General features: G+C 39.6%; 1 protein-coding gene across 1 annotated transcript; it reads right to left on the reverse strand.

The window, feature by feature from the left end:
- Positions 1 to 4,402: 4,402 nt before the first annotated feature.
- Positions 4,403 to 7,510, reverse strand: rps19bp1 (ribosomal protein S19 binding protein 1). Its single transcript, XM_067458577.1, has 4 exons — positions 7,346 to 7,510; positions 6,990 to 7,160; positions 5,470 to 5,567; positions 4,403 to 4,711 (listed from the first exon to the last, which is right to left on the reverse strand). Exons 1-4 carry the CDS (start codon positions 7,392 to 7,394, stop codon positions 4,580 to 4,582), a joined length of 450 nt encoding a protein of 149 aa, XP_067314678.1. The 5' UTR covers positions 7,395 to 7,510; the 3' UTR covers positions 4,403 to 4,579.
- Positions 7,511 to 27,067: the final 19,557 nt, after the last annotated feature.

Raw genomic sequence — 27,067 nt, forward strand, 5'->3', positions numbered from 1 at the left:
CAGATGTATCAACCCAGTGTTTGGGTAGTTTTTGTGTTCCTCAGATCCTGGGTCAGACGTAACAACCCAGTGTTTGGGTAGTTTTTGTGTTCCTCAGATCCTGGGTCAGACGTAACAACCCAGTGTTTGGGTAGTTTTTGTGTTCCTCAGATCCTGGGTCAGACGTAACAACCCAGTGTTTGGGTAGTTTTTGTGTTCCTCAGATCCTGGGTCAGACGTAACAACCCAGTGTTTGGGTAGTTTTTGTGTTCCTCAGATCCTGGGTCAGACGTAACAACCCAGTGTTTGGGTAGTTTATGTGTTACTCAGATCCTGGGTCAGACGTAACAACCCAGTGTTTGGGTAGTTTTTGTGTTCCTCAGATCCTGGGTCAGACGTAACAACCCAGTGTTTGGGTAGATTTTGTGTTACTCAGATCCTGGGTCAGACGTGACAACCCAGTGTTTGGGTAGTTTTTGTGTTCCTCAGATCCTGGGTCAGACGTAACAACCCAGTGTTTGGGTAGTTTTTGTGTTCCTCAGATCCTGGGTCAGACGTAACAACCCAGTGTTTGGGTAGTTTTTGTGTTCCTCAGATCCTGGGTCAGACGTATCAACCCAGTGTTTGGGTAGTTTTTGTGTTACTCAGATCCTGGGTCAGACGTAACAACCCAGTGTTTGGGTAGTTTTTGTGTTCCTCAGATCCTGGGTCAGACGTATCAACCCAGTGTTTGGGCAGTTTTTGTGTTCCTCAGATCCTGGGTCAGACATATCAACCCAGTGTTTGGGTAGATTTTGTGTTACTCAGATCCTGGGTCAGACGTAACAACCCAGTGTTTGGGTAGTTTTTGTGTTCCTCAGATCCTGGGTCAGACGTAACAACCCAGTGGTTGGGTAGTTTTTGTGTTCCTCAGATCCTGGGTCAGACGTGACAACCCAGTGTTTGGGTAGTTTATGTGTTCCTCATATCCTGGGTCAGACGTATCAACCCAGTGTTTGGGTAGTTTTTGTGTTCCTCAGATCCTGGGTCAGCCGTATCAACCCAGTGTTTGGGTAGTTTTTGTGTTCCTCAGATCCTGGGTCAGCCGTATCAACCCAGTGTTTGGGTAGTTTTTGTGTTCCTCAGATCCTGTTTCAGACGTATCAACCCAGTGTTTGGGTAGTTTTTGTGTTCCTCAGATCCTGGGTCAGACGTATCAACCCAGTGTTTGGGTAGATTTTGTGTTCCTCAGATCCTGGGTCAGACGTAACAACCCAGTGTTTGGGTAGTTTTTGTGTTCCTCAGATCCTGGGTCAGACGTGACAACCCAGTGTTTGGGTAGTTTTTGAGTTACTCAGATCCTGGGTCAGACGTAACAACCCAGTGTTTGGGTAGTTTTTTGTGTTACTCAGATCCTGGGTCAGACGTAACAACCCAGTGTTTGGGTAGTTTATGTGTTCCTCAGATCCTGGGTCAGACGTAACAACCCAGTGTTTGGGTAGTTTTTGTGTTCCTCAGATCCTGGGTCAGACGTAACAACCCAGTGTTTGGGTAGTTTTTGTGTTCCTCAGATCCTGGGTCAGACGTAACAACCCAGTGTTTGGGTAGTTTATGTGTTACTCAGATCCTGGGTCAGACGTAACAACCCAGTGTTTGGGTAGTTTATGTGTTACTCAGATCCTGGGTCAGACGTAACAACCCAGTGTTTGGGTAGTTTTTGTGTTCCTCAGATCCTGGGTCAGACGTATCAACCCAGTGTTTGGGTAGTTTTTGTGTTCCTCAGATCCTGTTTCAGACGTATCAACCCAGTGTTTGGGTAGTTTATGTGTTACTCAGATCCTGGGTCAGACGTAACAACCCAGTGTTTGGGTAGTTTTTGTGTTACTCAGATCCTGGGTCAGACGTAACAACCCAGTGTTTGGGTAGTTTTTGTGTTCCTCAGATCCTGGGTCAGACGTATCAACCCAGTGTTTGGGCAGTTTTTGTGTTCCTCAGATCCTGGGTCAGACATATCAACCCAGTGTTTGGGTAGATTTTGTGTTACTCAGATCCTGGGTCAGACGTAACAACCCAGTGTTTGGGTAGTTTTTGTGTTCCTCAGATCCTGGGTCAGACGTAACAACCCAGTGGTTGGGTAGTTTTTGTGTTCCTCAGATCCTGGGTCAGACGTGACAACCCAGTGTTTGGGTAGTTTATGTGTTCCTCATATCCTGGGTCAGACGTATCAACCCAGTGTTTGGGTAGTTTTTGTGTTCCTCAGATCCTGGGTCAGCCGTATCAACCCAGTGTTTGGGTAGTTTTTGTGTTCCTCAGATCCTGGGTCAGCCGTATCAACCCAGTGTTTGGGTAGTTTTTGTGTTCCTCAGATCCTGTTTCAGACGTATCAACCCAGTGTTTGGGTAGTTTTTGTGTTCCTCAGATCCTGGGTCAGCCGTATCAACCCAGTGTTTGGGTAGTTTTTGTGTTCCTCAGATCCTGTTTCAGACGTATCAACCCAGTGTTTGGGTAGTTTTTGTGTTCCTCAGATCCTGGGTCAGACGTATCAACCCAGTGTTTGGGTAGATTTTGTGTTCCTCAGATCCTGGGTCAGACGTAACAACCCAGTGTTTGGGTAGTTTTTGTGTTCCTCAGATCCTGGGTCAGACGTGACAACCCAGTGTTTGGGTAGTTTTTGAGTTACTCAGATCCTGGGTCAGACGTAACAACCCAGTGTTTGGGTAGTTTTTTGTGTTACTCAGATCCTGGGTCAGACGTAACAACCCAGTGTTTGGGTAGTTTATGTGTTCCTCAGATCCTGGGTCAGACGTAACAACCCAGTGTTTGGGTAGTTTTTGTGTTCCTCAGATCCTGGGTCAGACGTAACAACCCAGTGTTTGGGTAGTTTTTGTGTTCCTCAGATCCTGGGTCAGACGTAACAACCCAGTGTTTGGGTAGTTTATGTGTTACTCAGATCCTGGGTCAGACGTAACAACCCAGTGTTTGGGTAGTTTATGTGTTACTCAGATCCTGGGTCAGACGTAACAACCCAGTGTTTGGGTAGTTTATGTGTTCCTCAGATCCTGGGTCAGACGTGACAACCCAGTGTATGGGTAGTTTTTGTGTTCCTCAGATCCTGGGTCAGACGTAACAACCCAGTGTTTGGGTAGTTTTTGTGTTACTCAGATCCTGGGTCAGACGTGACAACCCAGTGTTTGGGTAGTTTTTTTGTTCCTCAGATCCTGGGTCAGACGTAACAACCCAGTGTTTGGGTAGTTTTTGTGTTCCTCAGATCCTGGGTCAGACGTAACAACCCAGTGTTTGGGTAGTTTTTGTGTTCCTCAGATCCTGGGTCAGACGTGACAACCCAGTGTTTGGGTAGTTTTTGTGTTACTCAGATCCTGGGTCAGACGTAACAACCCAGTGTTTGGGTAGTTTTTGTGTTCCTCAGATCCTGGGTCAGACGTAACAACCCAGTGTTTGGGTAGTTTTTGTGTTCCTCAGATCCTGGGTCAGACGTAACAACCCAGTGTTTGGGTAGTTTATGTGTTCCTCAGATCCTGGGTCAGACGTAACAACCCAGTGTATGGGTAGTTTTTGTGTTACTCAGATCCTGGGTCAGTCGTGACAACCCAGTGTTTGGGTGGTTTTTGTGTTACTCAGATCCTGGGTCAGTCGTGACAACCCAGTGTTTGGGTAGTTTTTGTTACTCAGATCCTGGTTTGGTAAACTACAGTTTGTGTAGATTTTTTTTAGTCTATAATTCATTATTGTGCTTTATATGGTTTAATTTTATGCAAAGCAACACACAGAGGAGCGATACGAGTCGCCTAAACGAGTGTCATGATGTTGTTTTGTGCGATGGAAATGCCTGATGCTTTGCATAAAATGTTATTTTATTAAAAAAGAATATAAATACTTGTTTAAATATGTCCTTGGAGTCGTACACTGATTGGTTATGAGCCGGTCAGTCATATTTCAGCTACGCGAGAACAGAGACTGATCGATTACACCTGAATTACTTCTAAAGGTTTCATTATTTACCTCTAATGTCTGTTAAACAAGGTTAATGTAAAATACGATCAAAAATAAAGTAATAAGTAATTAAATTCTTTTTGGAGAGAGTAATTTGTACAGTAATCTAATTACACTATTGAAGATGTAATTAGTAACAAGTAATGAATTACTTTTTTAGAGTAACTTACCCAACACTGGTCCTATATTAACCCAACCCAGGGGTGCGTTTCCCAAAAACATAGTTGATAACCAAGTTAGCAACTTTTTTGGTTGCAATGCAATTTCCCATTGCTAACCAGCTGAGTTGCCAACAGGTTAGCAACTATGTTTTTGGGAAACGCACCCCAGATTAGTGTGACGACTGAGTGTGTGTGTGTGTGTGTGTGTGTTTCAGGCTCTCAGGCAAACACTTCCTTTAGTTTCACATTAGGGTTTGTGATGAACACAAAAGCATTTTCTGTTGTGAATTTATTTATTTCAATGGTGATGATGTGAAGCAAGGAAAGAAACGTGTGTTACATAACCAAAAAATGGTGGAAAAACATTAGGTAATTATCAAATAAAACACAATATCTGGCCATTCCTGCTGGACGATCCCAGTGTTAGTGTCCTTCGGTCCGCACAGATATTAGAGATTGGAGAAATATTCCTTCTGAAACTTCTGGAACTCCTCCTCAGAGAAGACGGATTTCTCTGCCGGTTTTTGGACGGACCGATCCGGCTGATGACAAGCACGGCGACTGGAACTCTTCTGTACGATCTAGACACACACAAACACACACACACACACACACACACACACACACACACACACACACGTTTAAATAATTTAAAATACATATCATCACTGCGCTTAACTCTGGGTCATCGTCGTCGTTCTAAACCCTGCTTTTAATCCCGGACAGAGTAAAACGAGCTCTAAGCGAGTAGCCAGATATTGTTCTGTGTCAGCGATCGTCAGCAGTCTGCGTGTTTGGAGATGATGTCACCTTTATCCATTACCTGTTGATTTGTGTGGGCGTGACTGTTCGCATTGTCAGGTAAACATTATAAGCTCTTTGTGAATATTTGGATGCTGGGTTGTTTTTATCAGTATTTGTCATTCCAAATAAAAGAATTAAAATGTGTGTGTGGGCATGTTTTTGTGACATATGAGGCCACAAATGTGTATAATGCCATGGGTATGACACAGGTATTACAGGAGAGGGTGAAATATGAGGACATTACCCATGGCCCCACTTTACAAAAGGCTTATAAATCACACAGGAGGAGTTTTTATGAGAAAGTAAAAATGCAGAATGTTTCCTGTGATGGGTAGGTTTAGGGTGTGTGTGTGTGTGTGTGTGTGTGTGTGTGTGTGTGTGTGTGCGTGCGTGCGTGCGTGCGTGCGTGCGTGCGTGCGTGCGTGCGTGCGTGCGTGCGTGCGTGCGTGCGTGCGTGCGTGCGTGCGTGCGTGCGTGCGTGCGTGCGTGCGTGCGTGCGTGCGTGCGTGCGTGTGCGTGTGTAGGAGATTCAGACCTTTTTCGCGTGGCTGTTCTGTGTTTTATTAGCGGAGGACAGGAAATACTGCAGGTTTGATGTGAGCTGACACTTCTTCTGTTTCTTTCTGTATTCATCTGAGAAAAGCAGAAACATCCATCATGAGCAGACAATCTACTCTGATGTTTATGTTTATATATATATAAATAATAAGCAACTATAACAAATACAGAAACAATAATGTAAAACAGTAGTTAACAATAAGACATAACATAAAACCACAAAGAATATTAAATACATAAGGGTTACATGCAGTAGAGCTGAGATTCTCAAGGAGTTTAGACAAATCAAACTCTCTTAAAAAAATTTTTTTTGTGAATATAACAACACAAAAAGCAGGAAGTTAAGTACAAATCCACAATGAGAAGGATCTAATTTGAGAGCCACCCCAAAAAGATGTTTTGGCTTATAATACAGAAGTTTGATTCCTTTTTAACGAAGTTTAAAAAGTCAACCCAGAATCCTTTGCAGCAACACACACACAGTCCAAAACAAATGACAGTCTCTTCAAACTGATGACAAAAGGAGCACACGGGGAAATACTATCACATTTAGCAAGTTTATAATTAACTGGGAACAATAATTTAATAGACTGCAACAACTCTATTAGTTAGAAGAAAAAATATCTTCCCATTATATAATCATTACATTTGTTATTACAAAAACTTACAACAGGTGAAGAAATCTAAACTCTGTTAAGAATTGATCAACAAATGGATTAGTTCTGTCAAAAACAGGAGGAGTCCAGGGGCCTATTGCACAAAACTAGGATATGGGATTAAGCCGGGATATATTGGTGATCCTGGCTCAATTAATCCGCTAATATAGAGTTATCTTTCATTATCATTATCGTTCTCGGTGTGTGTGTGTGCCTTTAGGGTACATTAACACGACAGCGCTGTACTAAAGGTTACATACAGATGACAAGATCACCAAGATATCCCAGCTTATCCTAGTTTTGTGCAATAGGCCCCTGGTTGGACAATCAGGAATTGCACCAAAACAAATTGTGTGTGTGTGTGTGTGTGTGTGTGTGTGTGTGTGATGGGTAGGTTTAGGGGCAGTGTGTGTGTGTGTGTAATGGGTAGATTTAGGGGCAGTGTGTGTGTGTGTGTGTAATGGGTAGATTTAGGGGCAGTGTGTGTGTGTGTGTGTGTGTGTGTGTGTGTGTGTGTGTGCATGATGGGAAGGTTTAGGGGCTGTGTGTGAGTGTGTGTGTGTGTGTTTATGATGGGTAGGTTTAGGGGCTGTGTGTGTGTGTGTAATGGGTAGATTTAGCGGCAGTGTGTGTGTGTGTGTATGATGGGTAGGTTTAGGGGCTGTGTGTGTGTGTGTGTGTGTGTGTGTGTGTGTGTGTGTGTATGTGTGTGTGTGTTGGGTAGGTTTAGGTGCAGGGGCAGTGTAAGTGGATAGAAAATAGGGTTTGTACAGCATAAAAACCATTACGCCTATGGAATGTCCCCACATTTCACAAAAACAAACATGTGTGTGTTATGTACCCAGAGCAGACCGGATGCGCTTGTCTTTGACGGTGTGTTTGCTCCGCGCAGGTCCTCCGGGTCGCTGCAGTTGCCGGATCCGCCTCTGGACGCCCTGTTTCCCGGTACCGATCCGCTCCATCAGCGCCGCTTTCCGAGCTCCGCCTTTCCTCTGCTTTCGCTTCTCCACAACTAAAGACAGACGGACATTACACGACTTACGTGTGTTCCTCACCTTTATTTAACAAACACACACTAATACCCATAGACATCATATAGGGCGTTCGATAGGTCGTCTATATCCATATGTCTATGCTAATACCAACTTATAGGCTAACGTTACTAGCCGTCTAGGCAAAAATCCCCCGATCCATTACCTTTCTCGCTGAACAGATCGAGCCCTCTCCGGATCACTGATACTGACATGATCGGTCTGATGATAATAATAAACGCGTTCGGCGTGTGTGTGTGTTTTTCATGCCATGTGAGCTCCCCGTGTGCGCCACAACAAACACCCGACAGGAAACAAGAGGTCGGGAGAGTTCCGGCTGTGGATTAAAGCAGAGCCGACATTCTTCGACGTTCTCTCCGTTGTAGTATTACCGCCACCCACTGTATAACTTATTTACCAGAGCCGACATTACCCGATGCTGCCAGATAAATACATTCATATTCCAGATAAAGATGAGTTCGGTTCAGAGTTATCTGGGCATTAATAATGTTCTCAAAACGTTTGCACAGAAACAAAGAACAAAAACGTTAAAACGTTTTTCCCCCTGAAATATTTTAGTTTGACATTCCATCAATCATTTCATCCATCCATCCATCCATCCATTGTAGAAGAGTATATTATTTAAGAATGATTAAGTTTAAGGCTAAAAAGCAGTATGAAAATACACTATTATTTATTCTGTATCAGTGTGCTGAGGTTGGTTTTGCCCTGTAGAGCATGTGTGTGGACTTGAAGGGCATGTTCAAAGAGAGACATACAAGAAGTGTATGATCGACAGAAAGAGAACCTGAAAGGTGGTGATAGGCCTATGTGAGCCAGAAGAACAGCTATAGAAAGAACTAAAGGTTAACTACCATTTTGGGAAGATTGCTGGAGTATTCATGTCAGACAGGCCAGGAACAGGAGTGTCTTTTTTGCAAAAACCACTCCGGCTTTGTTGCTTGGTTGATGTGAATAAAGCCGTTTCTGAAACCACTGATCCTTTGAGAAATCATTTTTCCAAGAAGAAAAATCCATCCAAACATCTATCTATCCATCATCTATCTATCCATCCAAACATCTTTTCATCTATCCATCATATAGGATACATCTATCCATCAATCCATCCATCCTTCCACCCATCTGTACAGATCTCATTTAATGTGATATTTTATTTTATTTTTTTGCTGTTCCTCTTTGCTCAATATGACCTGATTCCACTATACACAAACAATTGAATTTGGACTGAGAGTCTGACCAAGGCTAGAGAGAGAAAGGGAGTGTGTGTGTGTGTGTGTATGTGTGTGTGTGTGTGTGTGTGTGTGTTGTTCTGATTTAGCCTGGCAAGAATTAAGTAAACAGAGGAGCCTTGTGTAAATTTACACAAGTTTATTTACTGTTTCCTTGTAACAAATGGGTCATTTGCAGTGGGTCAGATTTCAACTTCCTATCCTATAAAATCTTAAAATCTCACTAAACTGTCTGAGGCCTTCACTGTTGATTTGGTGAAGTTTAGACTGCCATAAAGCTGCGATGATCATCTGAGTCTCGCCTCATTCTCAGATTGTGATCCTGATGGTCATCTTGTGATTTTTGGCAGTGTTGCAATGTGACAGTCCCTGAGCAGTGTTTGCTAACTTCAGTCCAAACTTTCAACACAGAAATGTCAAAACACGTGAGTTCAGGACACGAGAATCTCTGAAACCACTGAAGCTCGTTTCACTGTTGGGATTTTCTGAAATCATATCTTGTGTTTTAAAGTAAGACTGGGTTATTCTGAGTTCCACTTAAACATGAAGGAGTCAGTCATCAATTCATTTAAAAGTAAATTCGTTCATTAAACCTGTAAGTTGACCAATACAGCACTATCATAAACTATTTTAAATATTTGTCAAAATATTCCTTAAAACGAAATATTGTCTATAAACCGATCATTGAATACTTTCTCTGTTGCCTAAAGACTGAAGTCTTCATAGGCTTTTCTTCAGCTTTTACAATCCAGCCACACACTTTAACCAGCGAGCTCTGAGAAGAGTTTGAGTTGAGTAATAATCTGGTGGGTTGGATTCTTGACTTTTTAACCAATAGGACACAGAGAGTGAGGGCCAATGGCATTTTGTCCGACCGGAAAAGCAGGAGAAAGAGATCAGCCATGGCCAGTTATTGATGATTTTGGACACTGATGAGGAATCTTCCCTCCAGCTTAATATATCAAAAACTAAAGATACGCTCATTGATTTTAGGACCAAACAACCAATGGGTCCCCCTTTTGCTGACCCATCGGGGCATGGACTCCTCTAGACCCCTGAAGGTGTGCTGTGGTATCTGGCATCAAGATGTTAGCAGCAGATCCTTTAAGTTCTGTAAGCTGCGAGGTGGATCGGACTTGTTTGTTCAGCTCATCCCACAGATGCTCCATTGGATTGAGATCTGGGGAATCTGGAGGCCGAGTCGACGCCTCAAACTGGTTGTTGTGCTCCTCAAACCATTCCTGAAGCATTTGTGCTTTGTGTCAGGAGCATTATCCTGCTGGAAGAGCCACAGCCACCAGAATACCGTTTCCATCAAAGGCTGAACATGGTCTCAGCAATGCTTAGGTAGGTGGAGCGTGTCAAAGTAACATCCACATGGATGGAGGACCCAAGGTTTCCCAGCAGAACATTGGCCAAAGCATCGCACTGCCTCCGCCGGCTCGCCTTCTTCCCATAGTGCATCCTGGGGCCATGTGTTCCCCAGGTAAGCAACACACACACACACACCCGGCCATCCACGTGATGTAGAAGAACACGTGATTCCTCAGACCAGGCCACCTTCTTCCATTGCTCCGTGGTCCAGTTCTGATGCTCACGTGCCACTGTTGGTGCTTTCGGCGGGGTCAGGGGTCAGAGGTCACCCTGACTGGTCCATACGCCTCAAACTGAGCTGCTCTGTGTATTCTGACAGCTTTCTATCAGAACCAGCATTAACTTCTGGAGCAGTTTGAGCTCCAGTAGCTCGTCTGTTTGATCGGACCCCACGGGCCAGCCTTCGCTCCCCACGGTCATCAATGAGCCTTGGCCGCCCATGACCCTGTGGCCGGTTCTCCACTGGTCCTTCCTTGGAGCACTTTTGATAGATACTGACCACTGCAGACCGGGAACAGCCCACAAGAGCTGCAGTTCTGGAGATGCTCTGACCCAGTCGTCTAGCCCAGGGGTTTTCAAACTTTATGATGCCAAGGACCCCCTTTATGACGGACCCCCTTCCTAAAATCCATCTATTTTTATCTAAGAAAAAAAACAGTTTACCTGTTAGATAAATAATAAGTGTGACGTTTATAAATACAACATATTGTTTCCCAACTTAAATTGGATATACTTAATGTTGGATGTATAAACCTGAAGAACATTTTCAATAAAACATTCTTGTTTTCAACATTTCAACTTTCACAATAAATGTATGTAAGCAGTTTATGTTCTTGCCTTACAACCCCAGTGAGCGAGATAAAGGGGACTTTTTTAAAGGGGAAAGATGCAAAGCAAACGGTTACAATTCTGGAAAGTATGTATACGACAAGAAATGAGAGAAACATTTAGAAACTAACCAGTAGAGTAAACTTTATCCATTATTGCTTTGTCTTTTTATTCTCTGAAAATTTCTGGGGACCCCTTAGAACCTTCTGGAGGACCCCTGGGGGTCCCCGGACCCCAGTTTGAAAACCCCTGGTCTAGCCGTCACAATCTGGCCAAACTCACTCAAATCCTTACGCTTGCCCATTTCTCCTGCTTCACACACATCAACTCTGAGGACAAAATGTTCACTTGCTGCCTAATATATCCCACCCACTAACAGGAGCCGTGATGAAGAGATCATCAGTGTTATTCACTCTCTCTCTCGCACACACACACACACACACACACACACACACACACACACACACACACACACACACACACACACACACACACACACACACACACACACACACACGGTGTAATGTCCGATCGCAGGTCCTGCAGGGGGCGCTAGAGTCACAGATCTGAACTCAAATAACAGCCCATAATAATTTTAGAGAACAGAAATCAGTGAAAGGTCATGTCCTTTTGCAACACTTTATTTAACAAGTTCACGTACATTCAAATGTGAAGTAGCTTTCTTGAAAATACACATGTTTATCCCATAATTAACTGCTGGGCCTTTAATGTAAATTTGTAATTGTGGTAATTGTTATTACTAAAAGTTATTATAAAGTTGTACCAGTTTTGAAAAACCATATAGTCTAAAAAGTAGCCATACTCTAAATATTAGATATCAAATATCCTACACAGCAGAACCAAAAATGACTAAATGCATTTCCATCTCTGGTTTTATAGCCTGTAGTACTGTCGCTAAAAGTACAGAATAACGTCATACCGGAAACAGAAATGATGATTTTAGTCCCAATGCTTGACATTTTAAGGAATCAAAACCGCGGGGTTTTTAGAAAAGTCCTTTTGAGAGAGAAGTGAGAAAAAGTTTCTACAGAAGCGAGAAACAAACCGCATTTTACACTTCAAACGAAAACAGAGAGAAGAGAGTGAACACGGAGAGCCTTTAATGTCAGAAACCCAGAGAAAAATCAATGATCTGAGTTCAGTCTGGACGAGGGAGAGATGGAGGAGAGCAGGTCAGTGTGTGTGTGTGTGTGTGTGTGTGTGTGAGAGAGAGAGAGAGAGAGAGAGAGAGAGAGAGAGAGAGAGAGAGAGAGAGAGACCATATACCGCATCTTCAGTTAGATCAAAAGAACTATAGATAATTAATATCTCATCAGCGAATGTCTCTGACTGTGTGTGTGTGTGTGTGTGTGTGTGTGTGTGTGTGTGTGTGTGTGTAAGAGAGAGAGAGAGAGAGAGAGAGATGTAAGTTTGTGTGTGTGTGTGTGTGTGTGTGTGTGTGTGTGTGTGTGTGTGTGTGTGTGTGTGTGTGTGTGTCTGGGATGGATGATGGTGTTTCTGATTAGTGGAAAAAGTGCAGAGGACAGAAGGATGTGACAGCAAAGGTGTGAGTGCAGGAGGATGTAGCAGCTTTTTTTTCTTCTAATATGCATGTGTGTGTGTGTGTGTGTGTTTGTGTGGTTTAGATATTTTTGGCGATTCTAGGAAAAAAACAAGGTAACCACCCTTTGGGCGACAATTCACGCCATCAGATGCTTTACTAATATTTTGCTATAGATTCTGAGTTGCAAATAGAGATACTATCTCTCTTTGTGTGTGTGTGTGGGGGGGGGGGGGGATTTTTTGTATAAAATGTATTTATACAAAAATACATTTGTGTATTTGTTATACTCAAATGTGTATAATGCCATGGGTAATTATGAGAAAGTAAAAATGCAGTTTCCTGTGATGGGTAGGTTTAGGGGCAGTGTGTGTGTGTGTGTGTGTGTGTGTGTGTGTGTGTGTTTGTGTGTGATGGGTAGGTTTAGGGGCAGTGTGTGTGTGTGTGTGGTGTGTGTGTGTGTGTGTGTGTGTGTGTGTGTGTGTGTGTGTGTGTGTGTGTGTGATGGGTAGGTTTAGGGGCAGTGTGTGTGTGTGTGTGTTTGTGTGTGATGGGTAGGTTTAGGGGCAGTGTGTGTGTGTGTGTGTGTGTGTGTGTGTGTGTGTGTGTGTGTGTGTGTGTGTGTGTGTGTGTGTGTGTGTGTGTGTGAGATGGGTAGGTTTAGGGGCAGTTTAAGGGGATAGAAAATACGGTTTGTACAAAAACCTATTTTTTACGTCTATGGAATGTCCCCGTATGTCACAAAAACAAACGTGTGTGTGTGTGTGTGTGTTTGTGTGTGTGTGTGTGTGTGTGTGTGTGTGCGCTAGGAGTTGTAAAGCCACAAATGTTTTTCACTGACCTCAATTTCTATATCTGCCCTGTTTTACTTTAGGCTCCACTTTAAACTTTATCTCCGACTCTTTCGCTCGTGGTTGATGAAGCGGTTATTCGGGGTTTGTTATCTTGTCAGAATAAGTTGAGATGGTTTTGAAGGGAATTTGAACGTGTTTGATTCGCTATAAATGCCTTCTGCTCTTCAACAAAAATAGAAATCATAAGAGCATGAGTAATTAGGCAGAGATGAAGTGTTGTGAATGATGTTTACATGAGTCAGTCGCATATTTTGGTCTTTCTAGATGCGCATGCGCACATAACGGTCATCTTAACGTATGAAGGGCTTTATTGAGTAACTCATGGATTCTGATTTACGAGCTGAAAGCCGAATGGTGAAAGCTTCTCTCGGTTTCGGTCTCGCCTGAATATTCTGTCAGTTTTGGGTGTCATTGAAATGGCGAAATGACTGACTGAAACACAAACGGTAGCCCACTTTCACATGTCAATATAGAGTTCAAAGAAGCCCGCGATCTTATTCTCTGTATGCTGACATATGTGTTTTAAATGTGTTTCCTCAAATATGGGCTCTTTTTGCCAGTGCCCGTAAATAAACTCTCATTTTCACTCTCACTCGCTTATTTAATTTGTGCACTAGCAATGTGCTCAAGTAGGAAGAGAAATGTGAAAGCATTGTACACTGAAAAACATTATTTAGAAAGTAAGTTACCTGGTTGCCTTCATATTTTGAGTTCATTGAAATTAAAATTTTGAGTTAATACAATGAACATTTTTTGAGATTTGACAACCTTTATTAAAATATTGTTAAAAGATTTTGTAAGCATAATTGTGTGTTTTATTTGTGATGATGCCAAATTTGATTTATCAATTTTTATGTGGTTCAGATACAATAATATTTTGAGTTTCTATTTATTAAACAAATTTCCTTCATTGTATCAACTCAAATTTTTAATTTCAATAAACTCAAAATTTTAAGGCAACCAGGTTACTTAATTTTTTAAGTTAAACCAATGTGTAGCATGATTAAAAGACATCATGAATGTCTTCATAAAGAATTAATATTAATATTTTATATTTTAATTAATATTAATATTTAATAATACATTATTAAAAAGACAAAACACATGGTGTTGATTCCTAGTTGCTTGATTTAAAATGCGTTTTATTTATAATTTTTTTTTACAAATGAAAGTGTGTATACATTTTGTGGTCATATATGAATTACTACTACTACTACTACTAATAATTTTATTATGATTTTATTGTCATTGCTAAATATAAATATTTTACCAAATAAAAAATATTACTGTTACAATAACATTTTTAATATTAAATAATAAAAATAGAGTACTTAAGAATAAATATAACAATATAATAATAATATTTATATAAATATGAAAGCATTTTGGCATAATTGAAAGACATTATGAATTGAACGTATACAGCATTTATTAATACTAATACATTTTTAAAAAGACTATTTAAAAGAAGATTTCTTGCTTGATTTAAAATGTGATTTATTTATTTATTTATTTTTACAAATGAAAGTGTGTATACATATATAACATTTTGTGCTCATATACTATAATAATGACTAATAATAATTATTACTTCATTTTAGTATTAAGGATCATGAGGATCATTGCGAAATATAAATATTTAACAAAATAAGAAATGCTACTGTTACAATAACATTTTCATTATTAAACAATAAAAAAAGAGTATTTAAGAATATTTTTCTTGTACAAAAAACTGTTGCCATGGCTGTGACTAAAAATCACTAGAAAGGCCTAAGGATTTATTATAAAATATATTATTATTATTATGAAAATCTGTGCTTTTTTCTGTGATATCAATTTCTTATGATATGCAAAGTCAAGAACAAGTGCCTTTAATATGAATATGAGCCCCACAGTGGGGGAAACTCCTGTACGCTGGAGAAAAACATATGGATTTATCATTTATTTAGAGAGAAGTATTACTTTTCCTATTTTTCACCCAAAATAGGATGGAGTGAGCAGTGGGCACTAAACACACTCATGTTTCATTCATCCTGGAGGCCAGAGGGCGCCCTCGAGCAGAAACGCCACACACAGAGAGAAGCGATATAATGGCATAATATAAAGCTAACGCTGTAGCTGAATAAAAACAACTACACTCGCCTAAAGGATTATTAGGAACACCTGTTCAATTTCTCATTAATGCATATCTAATCAGCCAATCACATGGCAGTTCTTCAGTGCATTTAGGGGTGTGGTCCTGGTCAAGCCAATCTCCTGAACTCCAGACTGAATGTCAGAATGGGAAAGAAAGGTGATTTAAGCCGTTTTGAGCGTGGCATGGTTGTTGGTGCCAGACGGGCCGGTCTGAGTATTTCACAATCTGCTCAGTTACTGGGATTTACACACACAACCATTTCTAGGGTTTACAAAGAATGGTGTGAAAAGGGAAGAGCATCCAGTATGCAGCAGTCCTGTGGGAGAAAATGCCTTGTTGATGCTCGAGGTCAGAGGAGAATGGGCCGCCTGATTCAAGCTGATAGAAGAGCAACTTTGACTGAAATAACCACTCGTTACAACCGAGGTATGCAGCAAAGCATTTGTGAAGCCACAACACACACAACCTTGAGGCGGATGGGCTACAACAGCAGAAGACCCCACCGGGTACCACTCATCTCCACTACAAACAGGACAAAGAGGCGACAATTTGCACGAGCTCACCAACAGTTGAAGACTGGAGAAATGTTGCCTGGTCTGATGAGTCTCGATTTCTGTTGAGACATTCAGATGGTAGAGTCAGAATTTGGCGTAAACAGAATGAGAACATGGATCCATCATGCCTTGTTCCCACTGTGCAGGCTGGTGGTGGTGGTGTAATGGTGTGGGGGATGTTTTCTTGGCACACTTTAGGCCCCTTAGTGCCAATTGGGCATCGTTTAAATGCCACGGCCTACCTGAGCATTGTTTCTGACCATGTCCATCCCTTTATGACCACCATGTCCCCATCCTCTGATGGCTACTTCCAGCAGGATAATGCACCATGTCACAAAGCTCCAATCATTTCAAACTGGTTTCTTGAACATGACAATGAGTTGACTGAACTAAAATGGCCGCCACAGTCCCCAGATCTCAACCCAATAGAGCATCTTTGGGATGTGGTGGAACGGGAGCTTCGTGCCCTGGATGTGCATCCCACAAATCTCCATCAACTGCAAGATGCTCTCCTATCAATATGGGCCAACATTTCTAAAGAATGCTTTCAGCAGCTTGTTGATCAATGCCACGGAGAATTAAGGCAGTTCTGAAGGAGAAAGGGGTCAAACACAGTATTAGTGTGTGCTCCTAATAATCCTCTAGCTGAGATATAAGATACTACAAAAAACATCTGTCTGCCACATCCGCTCACAAACACTCGACTGACGATTTGAATTGAGTTTAAACCATTTTTTTTACAGTCTATGGTTAAAACATGTTATTAAATGTCTTTTTTGTTTTTTCAAACGCACGTTAGAAGCGACTCAAACTCGCAGTCTTTCAGACGGAGCAGCGTTTACTCTTGATATTGAATAAGTTGAAAATGCAGGTTGAGCACAAAGTTACAATGATAACATTTATGTATAAAATACATGTAATGTGCAGATGAGGAACTCATAGAGAAAGTCCTATAAGATGCTGAGGGTCGCAGGATTACTTCCCTAAAGTTTCTGGTTCACGTTCAAAATTCACACATGCAGCCGTGAGCGGAAGAATAATTTAGTATTGTGCAACGTTTGCTGCTTCGGTATTTATAGATTATGTCACATGTTGGTAACACTTTAGATTATTAATAAATAACTATAAGAACAAATGTGACCCTGGAGCTCAACACCAGTCATAATCTCACGGGTATATCTGTGGCCATAGTCAAAATTATACAGTTTTCTTTCATGCCAAAAATCATTAGGATATTAAGATCATGTTCCATGAAGATATTTAGTAAATGTCCTACCGTTAATATGTCATAAATGTATTATTTGTAGTAATATGCATTGCTAAGGACTTCATTTGGAAAACTTTAAAGGAGATTTTCTCAATATTAAATTTTTTGCACCCTTAGATTCAGATTTTCAAACAGTTCGGCCAAATATTGTCCCTAATAAACCAGACATCAATTGAGAGATTATTTCCTCAGCTTTCAGATTAAGGATAAATCACAATTTCCAAAAAATTGACCCTTATGACTGGTTTAGTGATCCTTGGTGACAAATAAGTAACACACTATTGATTATCTAGAAACTCAGATTGATTAGAAAGTAATAGTGCTCAGATGAATGAGCTACTGCCGTAAACATTACTACTGTTTTTTTCGTAATGTAAACATGAATAAGTTTACAAAACGTAAAAAAATTGAGCTACATAAGATTTTTTATGTTAAGAAATGTAAATGTAAGTAAGCAGAACTTGCTGATTTTTATTTTGTACTGATACATTTGAATTGCTCTTAACTTCAAATATTTGAGAAAGCTCACACACATTTAACTTAAAATGATCAACTTAAATATTTTTAGAAGTGGAAACTTGGCTAGCTTTAACATTAAACACACTGCATATCTGTTCTCAAAATCTAATTATAAGCTCATTCTCTACTCGTCATAATGGAAACTCAACAAAATCCCATCATAACAGAAACTGACCCAGCAAACCATTTAACACCATCTCCCACTTAACATTAATCTTTATCTTGCACATTATATAACACTTAACTTTTCACAAAAAAAAAAATGTATTGGATTGACATTATTTTTAATTTAATTAACATTGTTTATTTCAGTAAACTTAAGTTTTTTTTAATGTAACGTTAATTCAATGCCATTTAGTTGAATCACGTTAACATTCTTAATTATGTTCAATTATTTTAAAATGAACATAAAAAAACCTTAACAAGTAATCCAGTTTAATTACAAATTTACAAATATTATCTAACAAGACAGCCTTAAATCTTATTGGCTAGCCAGAAGATGGTTTTGTTACATCCTAAAGTACACCCAAAGTAGTTATTTTTATTATTAAAACAACTTTAATTGTTATAAGCAGGTCCTCACCCCGACTAACCTCTAACTAGACTAACCTAACATAACATTAAACATTAAAAAGTCTCTCCATTTTCTCATCTTGTTAAAAAATGCATAAAATAGCACTTTATTTACTCTCCGAATTCAGCCCGATTGCAAAGCATGATGGGAAGTGAAAGTCCTGTTTGATCGGGTTACTTGATGAAACGTTATTTGAAAATAAAAACATTGTTACGTCAAAGAATAACGGTTATAAGTCAATATAACATGAAGCAATTACATTTTTGAACTAAAAACCTTATATAATGGTGTTAAATTGAGATGAATTGCTTTAAAAAAGTGAACAGCATCATATTTTTTTTTTTTTTGAGTGTAGCATTTACTGTCCCTTTTGAGTGTCATGGCAAAGCATGCTGGGAAATAGAAATCCAGGCCCAATTTCAGTTAAATTTACATTTGCATAACTTTAAAAAAAGAAATAAGTTCATACAATTCAAAACAATGTAAGATAATTTCTTTATAAAGGCCATATGCGAAGAGGAAATGAACGATCATGAATAATGCTGGAATTTACACCTGAGAGAACGAAAGAACCACATAATGAGCTGCATAAACCATAATTAATAACCTCTACGCAGGTTTATAATTAATGTGAATAATGCATAATGTAAAATTAACTCTAAAGTAAAGATAATGGTGATGACTCAAGTGTTACTGCATCCTTCAAAAGGAATGACTTCTTCTTTTTCTTCAATGCCATATTTGGTTAACCAAATCAGTTCTTAAAATAACCGGGTTTTTTTTCACGATATCATTGCCAAATAACACTGGCATGACATTTTGATCCCATTCTTTATTCCTGCCAGTGTTTTGGGCAGGATTATCGGAGGACATACAATGCAACTCATTTTTAAAATGTGTGTAATCTTAAATGATAAACCCACTCAGTCAAACGTTGACATGGCATTTGAAGATAAAAACCTGATGATCATTCACAGCTGATGATGATTAACACATAAAGTTCATTTATTCATATAAAATACTGATTTGTCAGCCCAGTTTAGCTAATAATAGTTAAGTCAGTGTTGCATAAGGGAGACTAAAAAGATGTCTCAGTTGCATCATTCATGACTTACTGAAGGAGATTGTGAAGTAAATGTACAGTCATTTCTGTGCTGTAACCATGTATGTTCTAGTTAAAAACTAGTTCAGCTTCCTAGATATATGTTTCACATGCTTCATTACATTTCTTCATCATGGGCATTAACCCAGTGTACTTTTAAAAATAGTTATGTCAAACTTTTGATAATTTAAAATATAATGTGCCTCCGGCTGTCACTTTATATTGTTAACTACTGTTTATTCTAAATACACTACAATAAAATATATATTTTAGTCCTGTTCCTTAGTTCATTATAACACACCTGACTCAAAGGCTCATTCATTATGCAGCTCATTATTAGGGTTGGGCATCGTTTTGATTTGAACGATTCTGATTCCGATTCCGATTCTTACTTTCGATTCCGATTTTTTTCGATTCTCGATTCCGATTCTTTTCGATTCTCGGTTCCGATTCTTTTCAATTCTCGATTCCGATTCTTTTCGATTCTCGATTCCGATTCTTTTCGATTCTCGATTCCGATTCTTTGAGGGGTGGAGTCAAAATGTGTCACATCGATATTCAATGCTATTTTCAATACCACGGGGGAAAACGCTGCATATACTGTCAATTAGATATTTTTTATATAATATTTTTTTTTGTCTGTCTTTTGAAAGTCTAGGCAATCGAGAACCATTAAATTTACACACGTTGATCAGTCAAGAGCAGTGCGATCGTTTGTCTTTCTGTAGTTTGACTTTGAATAACTGCTGTCCCTTTAAGACCTGCCGCACTCCTGGATCCTGAACACTGCTCCTGTTACTCATTCTTCATTTCTTCCTGAATTGTTCACGACTGTGTTTACATTAATACTCTTCAAAATGTGCACTGAGAATTTGGTTGAGTGTATTTAACCAATAATAAGCTGGAAAAAGAAGCAAATATTTGCACTTGTATGTCAGAGGGGGCTTTATTACGGTATGTGTGTGTGTGAAATTCAGACCGATCACACACACTAACACTAACACGCTGTCGTAAGGAAAAGTCCAGCAGAACGAGCGTCCGTCGTGTTCAGAGGTTAACCGGGCTGAGTGAGAATATGCGGCTGCGCGTGAACTTGTTGTCGGTCGGAGAGGAGAGCGGGGCTGGGATCGATACTGTAGAAACTGAGCAGGCTATCGTATCTTTACAGATATTTCAGTATCGATATTTTGACAACACTAGTTGCACTGTGCCGACACAGGCTTTTTAAAAGTGAAATAAATCCACACTTCAGAGCGCCGCTTACCATGCTCCATGGCTAAAAGAACAAGCGGGCGGCGGAAATCAGGTGGCCATGGAAACCAAAACTTGAGCGTTTGGAAGCGATGATCGGAACCGAAAACAAATTTTCAAAACGATTCCAATGGAATCGTTATTTTTTAAACGGTTCCAAGTTGGAACCGGTTCTCGATGCCCAACCCTACTCATTATGTGGTTCATTTGTTCTCTCAGGTGTAAATTCCAGCATTATTCATGATCGTTCATTTCCTCTTCGCATATAAACAAAATTTAATTCAATATATTGTTTTATGTGAATGAGCAGGAATACTGATTCTCATCAGTTTGAAGCAAAAACTCTAGACAATAACACCCATCAGTCAACATTTTTGTGGACAGATATCTATTGTGTGTTTTGTGGCCTTAAAGCATAAAATATTCAAAAAACTACTAGGCAAGTATTATATATTTTGTTCAGTTGAGTCCTTACAATATCCAAATGTTTCCAACTATTTTGTAAATCGTGAGAGTTGCTATTTCAATGAACCGGGACGTGAGAGGGCGTGGCCTGTCGATGACATCATATCTGCGTTACCCTCGGTTACGGTTTTATTCTGCAGAAGCGCTTTACTACAGTGTGAACAAATGTCAGAGCACCGAGCGAATGCACAGAGTAACGTAAAAACATCATTATAAACACACTCAGATGTGTCTAATATGAGCAACAGAGCTGCGTTTTCTTTAATACAGTCACTTACATTTTTTGTTTAAAAAAAAAACATGCATAAACATTATTCTCTCAAAAATACAAGCATGTACATACATATTGCTAACATATTATGGCCTTCGACACTTAGAAAAAGGGTTAATTGGGAACCATAGGGATCTTTACTCAACAACAAAGAATATTTTATGCTAAACGGGTCTATAATGACAAGAAAGAAGGTTCATTAGGCTATTATTCATTCATATATTACATAATTCTGCAACATTTTGAAGTTGTACTTAAATTATTGTTTATTAATCTGTTGTAGTAACTTAATATCTCATTTTAATCTTGCTGATTTTTGGAGGAGAAAACTGAAATGGCACTCTTGGTGTGATATTGATTAACTACATAAAACGAGATAAATATATACATTTTCTAACCCCCATATCTTGAATTTTGTGATCATTCACAATTCACATACACCGAATAATGCACTAATATGAAATATTTAATCCGGAAAGGACAAAACAAATGATAATGAATGAACCCCTAAAAGGTTCCATATAAAACATTCCTGGTTACAAAGAACAATCTTTTGATTGAACCCTTAAAGAGGGATCTATATTATACCTTTAGGGGTTCCAATACGTAGCGCCGATATAACCTTTTCTTCTAAGAGTGTAGGGGTTAAAGTATACAGTTTACGGCAGTTTCCATATTTTTTTTTCCATTTAAGGTCAAAATTAAGCATTTTAGGAAATTATTGTTTAAACATTTCCTATAATTATTTCTAGTTGTGATGATTTAGTGTAGACTACACATCATTCCTCAGAAAATGTACGTTAAATGAATAGTTTTTGTCTTGCTTCACTCTTTAAACTGAACATCCACGTAATCTTCCCATTCTTTATTTTGCAGAAAGTTTCTTCATACTAAGAAAACGATGGTTCTTTTGAGAGTCGATCAATGAAAGGTTCTTCCATGAAACCTCATTCTTGGAACCTTTATTTTTACACACTGAACATAAAATGACAAATCAGAAGATAAAAATATAAGAAATACGCACTGGACAGGGTTATATTTTATCTTGAGGAATCGCATCACACACTCTGAAACTAACCATTAACCATATGATGGCATCACCCAGTCTTGGCTAAAGAAAGTAATGTCAGAGCTGATGCAATGGCTGGTTTTACTGAGAATATCAATGTCCTTGAAGAGGAAATGTGTCACTGAGAATGAGATCGCAGACGTGTCTCTAAACTCCTGTTCGATGAATGACAGTTTTTCTCAATCACTCAAAAATAATAAAAGTCAGATCTATGAACAATTTGTTTCTTGTTCACACCAGATTTGAATTTCTTACTGATTTAAAGAAATTGCATGTATTTTGGCACGTGTGCAAAAGAGTAAATGCACAAACTAATCTAATGCATTGAGATTTGATGATTCTCAGTGGAAAGGTCAAACATTCCTGCACAATGACATTTAGTTATCAAAATCTGTCAGACATGCATGATATTCCATAAATATCGGACATTGAGAGTTTGTAACGTATCGAACATATTTGTTTCATATTAGATTGATTTATCGATTAGACTAACTGTGTTAAAACATCCCAATCGCTGGGTTAAAACATCCCAATCGCTGGGTTAAAACACCACAATCGCTGGGTTAAAACATCCCAATCGCTGGGTTAAAACACCACAATCGCTGGGTTAAAACACCACAATCGCTGGGTTAAAACATCCCAATCGCTGGGTTAAAACACCACAATCGCTGGGTTAAAACATCCCAATCGCTGGGTTAAAACACCACAATCGCTGGGTTAAAACACCACAATCGCTGGTTAAAACATCCCAATCGCTGGGTTAAAACACCCCAATCGCTGGGTTAAAACATCCCAATCGCTGGGTTAAAACATCCCAATCGCTGGGTTAAAACATCCAATCGCTGGATTTAAACATCCCAATCGCTGGGTTAAAACAGCCCAATCAATGGGTTAAAACACCTCAATTGCTGGGTTAAAACATCCCAATCTCTGGGTTAAAACAGCCCAATCAATGGGTTAAAACACCTCAATCGCTGGGTTAAAACATCCCGATCGCTGGGTAAAACACCCCAATCACTGAGTTAAAACATCCCAATCGCTGGGTTTAAAACACCCCAATCACTGGGTTAAAACACCCCAATCGCTGGGTTAAAACATCCCAATCGCTGGGCTAAAACATCCCAATCGCTGGGTTAAAAAAGCCCAATCTCAGGTTAAAACATCTCAATCGCTGGGTTAAATCCTCCCAATCACTAGGTTAAAACGTCCCAATCACTGGTTAAATCATCCAAATCGCTGGGTTAAAACACCCCAATTTCTGGGTTAAAACAGCCCCAATCAAGGGGTTAAAACACCCAATCGGGGACAAAACTAGATTTGTCCATTAACAACTAAACTTGGGTTGTTTTTAACCAAGCATTTAGTGTATTATATTCTAAAATATCACAAGATTTGACTGTATCTGAAAATATTATTGTATCTGAACCACATAAAACGTGAATCATGAAATTGGTCAATCATGAAATGCCATGTTTCACTGCATCATCACAAATAAAACACAATTAGCCAATATGCTTACAAAATCTTTTAACAATATTTGAACAAAGGTTGTCGATTCTCAAAAATGTTCATCGTATTAACTCAAAGTTTTAATGTCAATGAACTCAATATTAAGGCAACCAGGTAACTTATTTTTTAAATATATTTTCTACATTAAACTAATATGCTTTGTTGTATTAACTCAACAAACTCAAAATTTTAAGGCAAGTGTACTTTTTTTAAGTTAAACCAACAATATTTTTTTTCATGGAGGTATTAATCATCAGTCGGTGTATTGATCCTGAACTGGTAGTGCTGGCGGCTTCACATTAAACGGATCTGCTGATCTGGAACCTCATGAACTGATATCAGCATTAACTGATGGAGTTTTGTTTTTCTGAAAGAGTGAAATGAGAGCAGCTGAAACTAGGCTTGTTTTCTGCTCCGCATCCCACACTAATGTGAGAAGAAGAGACGCAGGTGCAGCCCCTCCGACCTGCGGTCACACTCTCATCCCATTATTAACGCTTTATCTCCATCTTTGGTCAACACTTTTAAAATGTCTTGCTATTAGATTCTTATTTCCGGCTGCACTCGATGCAAACTTACAGAAGCAGATCGAAATCTGTGTGTAGCCTTTAATCCTTTGATCTACGAGGCGTTTCTGACCTCAAACCCTCTTTCCGTCAGTATGCCTTATCTTCTCAGAAAGCCTTTGCTTTGGACGTCATGCGGCTGTTAAAGCTGCTTATGAATGAATTATTACACTTACTTAATGTTTTGAAAAGTGTTTTATGCACCGACGTGCTTATTATAATTGAGGTTTAGTGTTGATCATAAAAGATTAGATAGATGATAGATAGATAGATAGATAGATAGATAGATAGATAGATAGAAGTAATGATAGATAGATAGATAAGATAGGATAGATAGATAGATAGATAGTAGATAAGATAGATAGATAGATGATAGATAGATAGATAGATAGATAGATAGATAGATAGATAGATAGATAGATAGATAGATAGATAGATAGATAGATAGATAGATAGATAGATATTTACTACAACACTAAAGGGGTTTCAGGAACGTAACCACAAACTGTGGTCTATTCTCTGGTGCAAAGCTTCTCGGAAATATATGGCTCACACACACACACACACACACACACACACACACACACACACACACACACACACACACACACACACACACACACACACACACACACACACACACACACTCTCTCTCTCTCTCTCTCTCTTGCACACAACAAACAGAAACCTACACACAAATAAAAGTGGCACACAGAAACACACACACACACACACTCTTTTGCACACACACACACACACACACACACACACACACACACACACACACACACACACACACACACACACACACACACACACACAGAGGCACACACAAACAAACACACAATCTCTCACACACACACACACACACACACACACACTCACAAACAAACACACACACTCTCTCTCACACACACACTCACAAACAAACACACACACACCCTCTCTCTCACACACACGCAGATAGAGACATACAACACACACACTCTCTCTCACACACACTCATAAAAAAACACACACACTCTCTCTCACACACACTCATAAAAAAACACACACACTCTCTCTCACACACACTCATAAAAAAACACACACACTCTCTCTCACACACTCACAAACAAACACACACACACTCACAAACAAACACACACACTCTCTCTCTCACACACACACACACACGCAGATAGAGAGACATACAACACACACACAAACACACACACTCTCTCTCTCACACATACTCATAAACAAACACACACACTCTCTCTCTAACACACACTCACAAACAAACACACACACTCTCTCTCACACCACACACACACACACACACACACACTCACAAACAAACACACACACTCACTCTCACACACACTCACAAACAAACACACACACTCTCTCTCTCACACACACGCAGATAGAGAGACATACAACACACACACAAACAAACACACTCTCTCTCTCACACATACTCATAAACAAACACACACACTCTCTCTCTAACACACACTCACAAACAAACACACACACTCTCTCTCACACACACACACTCACAAACAAACACACACACTCTCTCTCACACACACACACACACACACACTCACAAACAAACACACACACTCTCTCTCACACACACACACACTCACAAACAAACACACACACTCTCTCTCTCACACACACACACTCTCTCTCACACACACACACGCAGACAGAGAGACATACAACACACACACACAAACACACACGCACAGACACACATAATATATATTTAATACCCAACAGTATTTTTATTATTATTGAGTTCGGAGAACTGAACTCATCTGGACGATGACATCATGATTTGCAGAATTGCTTTAGATATGAAAATAACTGAACACAGAACGTCACACACACACACACACACACACACACACACACATGTATATAAGAGATGTTCCTGTGAGCTGAATATAAATGAGAGTGAGATCACGAGGGAGAAACACACACACACACACTCCTACACCTGTCTCTTTCCTGCAGAGTAAATGTCAAAACCTCAACAGCCCAGCGCTGTTCCTATCCATGACCTGCTTCACAGACAGCGTGTGTGTGTGTGTGTGTGTGTGACAGGAAGGGCTGCTTCTGTGGAGAATCTGGTCTTCTAACCCTGACGTGTGTGTGTGCGCTCAGAGAAAGCAACATGACTGAAGTGGCATCGTGAAGCTCCGCCGGGACCTGAGGCCTCATCACACGTATGTAATATAATATTTTATTCCTTAAGTGTTAGTATCAGTGTGTTACGATGATGGACACACACTCTGGCAGATTTGAGAGAAGTAATGTGTGTCACATCATTTGATTATTAATTTATCACTTTATTTAATAACATTTTCTAATTTAAAAGGTTTTTATTTATTTTTAGTTTAAACACTGATTATTATTTACAGTATGGTGTGTGTGTGTGTGTGTGTGTGTGTGTGTGTGTGTGTGTGTGTGTGTGTGTGAGTTTAAACTGATTAGTATGTATTCATTCAAGCAGAAGGAAAATATGTTTTTAAAAAAAAAATGTATAATTATATATTTGCAGCATCTCTAAGAACACACACACACACACACACACACACACACACACCGTTATGAGCACGTGTTCAGCTGTGATCCCCGTTAGTGTGTGTAGCCGCCGATGAGACGCTCATGTCTCGTAAACCTGAGGCTGTGGATGATGGTGTGTGTGTGTGTGTGTGTGTGTGTGTGTGGTGGCTTTGGG

The sequence above is a fragment of the Pseudorasbora parva genome, chromosome 12 (genome assembly GCF_024679245.1).
Source record: "Pseudorasbora parva isolate DD20220531a chromosome 12, ASM2467924v1, whole genome shotgun sequence".
Taxonomy (NCBI): Eukaryota; Metazoa; Chordata; class Actinopteri; order Cypriniformes; family Gobionidae; genus Pseudorasbora; species Pseudorasbora parva.